Source organism: Saccopteryx leptura, chromosome 2 (genome assembly GCF_036850995.1).
Source record: "Saccopteryx leptura isolate mSacLep1 chromosome 2, mSacLep1_pri_phased_curated, whole genome shotgun sequence".
Taxonomy (NCBI): domain Eukaryota; kingdom Metazoa; phylum Chordata; class Mammalia; order Chiroptera; family Emballonuridae; genus Saccopteryx; species Saccopteryx leptura.
In genome coordinates, this window is record NC_089504.1 from 68,231,151 (window position 1) to 68,237,150 (window position 6,000).

Below are 6,000 nucleotides of genomic sequence, written 5' to 3' on the forward strand. Positions count from 1 at the left end.
ACACTTTAGGTAATCTAAGAGCCACCTCAAGAACTGCAGAAATAAATTATATATAATCCTTAAATAAAGATATAAAAAAATGAGACACTGCATTTCCTGCCTCTATTCATTTATTGTGCGCCTCATGGGCACAAAAACCTAGTAGGCACTAAAATGATCATATTCGCAATTTACTAATTGGATGGCTAATGGTGCTTAGAAGTATCCAAGGCGCCCAGATTTAAATTCTGCTTTGCCATTTGCTAACCTTAGGACCCAAAGCAAGTTCCTAAATCTTTTTATCTTCTTTGATCCTCAATTTACTCATCGGCAAATGGGATAATTCCACAGCTACCTAATTGGGCAGTTAGAATTAATACAGGCCAAGTTCACAGCAGAGTGCCCAGCACATTTTAGCTGTTATGATGATGAAGATGATAATTATATATTACTTACTAAGTAATAAAATATTTGTCTATAATGGGTTTAAATATGTCTCGAAAAATTTTATGTTGAATTCCTAACCCCCAGAACCTCAGAATGTTATTTTATTTGGAAACAGGGTTGTTTTATAATTAATTACATAAAATCAGGTCATTAGTTGGGCCTAACCCATTATGACTGGTATCCTCACAAGGAGGGAACATTTGGACATAAAGACATGCACACACAAAGAGTGACATGTGACAATGAAGGCAGAGAACACAATGATACTTCCACAAGCCAAGGAACAGTCGAGACTGACAGTAAACCGCCAGAAGTGAAGAGAGAGTGCTGGGTCCCTCCTCCCATCTCTGAGGGAACCAGCGCTGCTGACTCCTCCATGCTGAATGGTAAGCCACTGGAACTGAGAGGCAGTTGCTTAAGCCACCCAGGATGTGGTAGAAAATGAATAAAATCCCTAATCTTCATAAGGTGGTCTTTATTTTAGATGAGAAAACTAAAATTCAGAGAGATGAATTTGTCAAGGTTATAAAGCTAAAAAAAAAATCATAGAGATTCAAACCCTGATAATGTTACTCCACGACCAGGGATTTTAAAAATAACACAGCTGAAAAATCAGAAGAACTAAAAGTAGATTATAGGAATATATTCTTCCCTTATACTTTTTAATATCTTTTAATGGTCATGGAGCTGCTAAAATAGGAGAGTAAAACATAATCTCATAACAGTTAACCACTTCCAATCACACACAAAAAGAAAAGAACAAGATTTTCATGTTTCTAAATTTTCCAATGAGATATGCATGAAAAAATTAAAATGTATGCAAAACATCAATAGTACTTTTCTGCATATTAATATAACAAATAAATACAGAAGAACTACAAAAGCCTAGTAGAGAAAATTTATGGATGGTGTTTAGTATAATTGTGGTAAAAGTTATTTATATAGTTATCTTTCATACCATTTCAGAAAACAATTCCATGAACAAACTAGTAAAAACCACATAATGATTTAAAATATAATAAAGCCCGACAGGCTGTAAATATGTTCTGAGATTTCTAGCAGCCAGTGCAAATGGTAAACACAGTCATGTGGTTCACAAAGCCCAGACCTGAAAACAAGACGGTGATTAAACAGGTTTATACAGTTCTGACACCTGAGACAGTTCACTAATTCACTCCCAAGATTGCTTATGACTTCCATACCTCTAGATTACAGATACTAACTCCAATTAAGATGGTTCTTATGTAGATTATCAGAACAAAGCAGGGGCATGCTGCCCAAACACTCCTAGATTAATGCAAGTTTTAGGGGAGCCAAGACTATAAGGAATCAAGTGAATAGCTCTCTCAGACATTCAGGAATAAACTTTAGAAGAAAGCTGCTATGTTATACTTCCAACCCAAGTTAAAACTGATTACTTGAAATCGAAATCAAATATCACAGAGGTTGGATATCACCTCATGAAAATAAAACTACAGGCAGGGCCAACTTTTTCTTTGTAATATAGTTTGGCATCTGCTCTACTACCCAATAAAATGAATAAAGCAGGTGTTAAAGTTTGATCCCAGATCTTGGCAACTGTCTTCCTTAACCCATGAAGGCATACAAAGAAAAAAAATTGAAAATCCATTAGGAGAATATTTATTTTTAAGCAAGTAGCTTCCTGGCAAATACAAGCCATTTACATATCCAAGACTCTCTGACAAATGGTTTTATATTTAACTTTATGCTGAGCCATCCAATATTTCACAAATTAAATAATTTTTGAGGCTATTATCTCACAGTATAAAGAAGAATAGTTTATTTATTTTCAAAATGCCACATGGAGGACACACCTTCATCCATCTCATGCAGGAAAGTCTTCAAGTCATCTAGGTACTAATTAAAAGGAGAGGGTGCTCCATGCACGTTTCTACTAAAAACTCTCATTTAGTCTTTCAGGTATCCATGTCTGTTTCCTCTCCAGATGCCTTACCTTCACCTGTCACATAGAAACTCTTAAGTCCCCAAAATTAAAATGTATAATATCTTTGTCCTTCGTTTTTGCCCTTCCCACCTGTTAGCATCAACTCCTCCCTTCTCCCCTACTCCCCGTCCGTAACTAGACTTACCTCCTGTCTGAGTGATGACTTGTATGTCACTTGAAAGAGGACCATCTCCAATTGAGGTAAAAGCCAGGACTTTGACAGAATATGTTTTCTGGGGCACTAAGTTGCCAATAGTAGTGATTTGGCTGTCAGCTACATTGTGTTTCATCCAGTTGTTGACATGCTGAGTGGGATCCATTGTATAATAAACTCTGTATCCTTGGATCTGTCCATTTGGCTCCTCAGGTTCCTTCCACTGTACCAAAATGGTGGTTGAACTCAACATCCGCGCCTGGACATCCCGCGGGGCACTGGATGGTGCTTGCTCTGAGGTCTGGGTTAGCACGGGTTCACTGGGAGGCCCCCGCCCAATGTTATTGACAGCAACAACCCTGAATTCGTAATCAGAGTAGGGACTTAGTCCAGCGACACTGTAGCGTGTGGTCGCTACTCCATCAATTTCTTTGTAAGGTTCCTCAGAATTTTTAGGTTTATGCTGAATGATGTAGTAAGAGACAGGCTCAGGGTTCCCAGAGTCCCAAGTCAATGTGATGCTTGTGGCGGTGCTCTCAGTCACGACAGGCGTTCCTGGAGGTTTGGGTAAGGCTTGGAGGGAGGTGAAAAAAGATGGTCACTAATATATTATAAGAATCCATAAACTCTATTATTGAAATCACGTATCTACTAAAGATTTAATTAGATGAAATTATAGCAAAGAATAATGTTCTAAATGGTCAGGAAAGCACAGTAAGACATGCATAGGTGACAAATCCCATTTTACTAGAAGGGCATTGTGTTGTATTTGGGGGCTTCTATCCAAATCCTTCACTTATTAGCTATGTGAGCCTCATATGTCGCTTAACCTCTCTCTGTTTTAGTTTTCTCATGTGAAAAATGAGAAAAACTGCATTATTGGAATTGTACAGTTGGGTAACTCTATTTCATGAGTTTGCTCTGATGATTAATGAGCTAATCCAGTAATGCTCTTAGGATGTTATCTGGCACCCTCAAAAAACATTATTTGCAATTATTACTATTATTATAAGCTTGGCCAATTAGCCTGTTGCTTTAAAATATAAATGACTTAAGTAAATACCAATAAATGTTGAAAATAATATATTGAATATATTTTAGGACATATTGAGATGCTATTAAATTGCTATGGAAGAATAACATCCATATTGTTTTCCAGTTGTAAGACATTGGTAACATTACTATAGTTTTCTCATAAATAATCAAATCAAAATATTAAAATAAGAACAGTAACTTCAAATTAATTTCAAGTTCATGTTTTTACTTAATATTCAAAGTGCAGAAGGAACTAAATAAAGCATATTCAAAGATTACTTTTTAAAGTATTACTGTAAGAAAAGGTAAAGGCATTAAGCAAAAAAAAAATCTCACAGACAACAGTACGGTGATTAGTAGAGGGAGGGGGGTGGGGGAGGTAGAAGAGGGTGTAAGGGAAATAAATGGTGATGGAAATAGACTTGATTTAGGGTGGTGAACACACAATACAATAAACAGATGATGTATTATAGAATTGTACTCCTGAAACCTGTATTTTATTAGCCAATGTCACACCAATTAATTCAATAAAAAAGTTTCATTGCAATAATATGTATTTTATATTCAACAGCAGTAAGACCTCAGATTTTAGTGACATACAAATATTTGCAGTTAAATCCATCTTTTAGAGATTCATATTTTTTCTCTTTAGCCAAACACAACTCAAAATGCTGCTAATTAAGAACAACAAATATCTCCATTGGTAACCTTATGCTTACCCCGCACAATGATTTTCAAAGGCATAGTTATTAGGAAAGAATAAACCAAAAATGTTTTTGAAAAACTCTAAAGGTAACACTCATATAAATCAGCCATTTAATACCCCTTTTTCCTTGTCTATATAAAAGCATCAATTACAGTACTTCCTAGAATGATAGTTTTTTAAGATTAGCAAACTGGTACTTGGTAAGTGCTGGATCTCCAATACCTAGAAAACTGCCTAGCACTGAGTAGGGTTTTTGTTAAGTATTGTTAGATAACTAACTAAATGAATAAGAAAGATTCCAGTCTCACTCTCTTCAAGTTATTTTTTCTGTTTTGGTTCATTTCATGTCTTAAAGATTGACCCTTACATTTTATTTATTTTTGAGGTGAAGAAGGTAGGAAAAAAAGCAATTGACAGGAAAATGAGAGGCTGAACAATATATTAATGTGACTCCTGCTTTTGAATTCCTGAAGGTGTTCCGTGAATGTTAAAATATTTAAAGTTGAAATGATTATTATGAGAACTATAGAATGATACCACTCGAAGAACTACAAAAAACAACATCTGGATGTTACTAAAAATTACAGAAAGACATTTGTTTAAATAATTTGGCCTGACATTTTCCGAGAAAGTAGGTAATCCCAATTTTTCCTACATATCCTGAATTTTTAAGGCAAGTACAAATATAGCTAATTAAAGGTGTGTTTACTGATATTTAACAGACATTACTACTTTTACTAGGTCACATTTATTGTATAGTATTGAATTTGTCTGTAATATATGAATAATTGTAAGCATGCTTAATACAGCTAAGAAGATGTACTATAATGCTACTATTTAAAATGATTAAATGCTGCCAATGGTGTGTACCTTTGTTCTCTTATCACATTATTGATTTATTTTATTTTATTTTTTTATTGATTCATTTTAGAGAGGAGAGAGAGAGAGAGAGAAGGAGGGAGGAGCAGGAAGCATCAACTCCCATATGTGCCTTGACCAGACCAGTGTAGGTTTTGAACCAGCGACTTCAGCATTCCAGGTTGACAGCTTTATCCACTGTGCCACCACAGGTCAGGCACATTATTGATTTTTATAAGGCATAGATCTGATATATATGCTTGGCTGGAGATAAGGCATTGACTATAACATGTGTTTTTGCATTTCTTAAGATTTTTCTAAAAAGGAAAGACAATTCATGCTCATTTGTCAATAGTTCCAATATTTGCTGAAACCACAAGTCTTCCTCAGTCTGCCCCATTTTGCAAAAGCATTCTAAAAGTCTGCACACACTCGGTGAAAGCCATCCCTCACATACTCAGTTTCTTCATTCTTTGATTGAAAAATATCCATGGAAATTAGTACTTTGGTTATATTTAGTTCACTTATTTCAGGGACAGAATCTTTCTTGAACACTTCATCAATACAATGCAAAATATAAAGCTAAAAAGAAAATAAATTCACTTGCATTTTGATTTTTAATGGTAGGGTAAATTAAAAATATTTTAAGCATCTGTTATTTATCCATGTTAATTTTAACTCTTTTTCTTTTCTCTATTTTCAAGGTTTTTTTAAATTGTCTTCAGGGTTTTTGACATTTAGTAAAACTTTGGATCTTTCTGTCATGTGTTACTTATCAAAGTTCTGGATTCAGGCCTGACCTGTGGTGGTGCAGTGGATAAAGCGTCGACCTGGAATGCTGAGGTCGCAGGTTCA

The 6,000-nt window shown here is 35.1% G+C and overlaps 1 protein-coding gene across 25 annotated transcripts in view; it reads right to left on the reverse strand.

Moving 5' to 3' along the window:
* The window catches only part of PTPRD (protein tyrosine phosphatase receptor type D), a 2,469,774-nt gene that overhangs the window by 189,227 nt on the left and 2,274,547 nt on the right, over positions 1-6,000 (reverse strand). For all 25 annotated transcript variants that reach the window (XM_066368144.1, XM_066368143.1, XM_066368139.1 and 22 more), the window contains one exon: positions 2,538-3,119. In XM_066368144.1, coding sequence (XP_066224241.1) covers positions 2,538-3,119 — 582 coding nt within the window. The remainder of the gene's footprint in view (positions 1-2,537; positions 3,120-6,000) is intronic.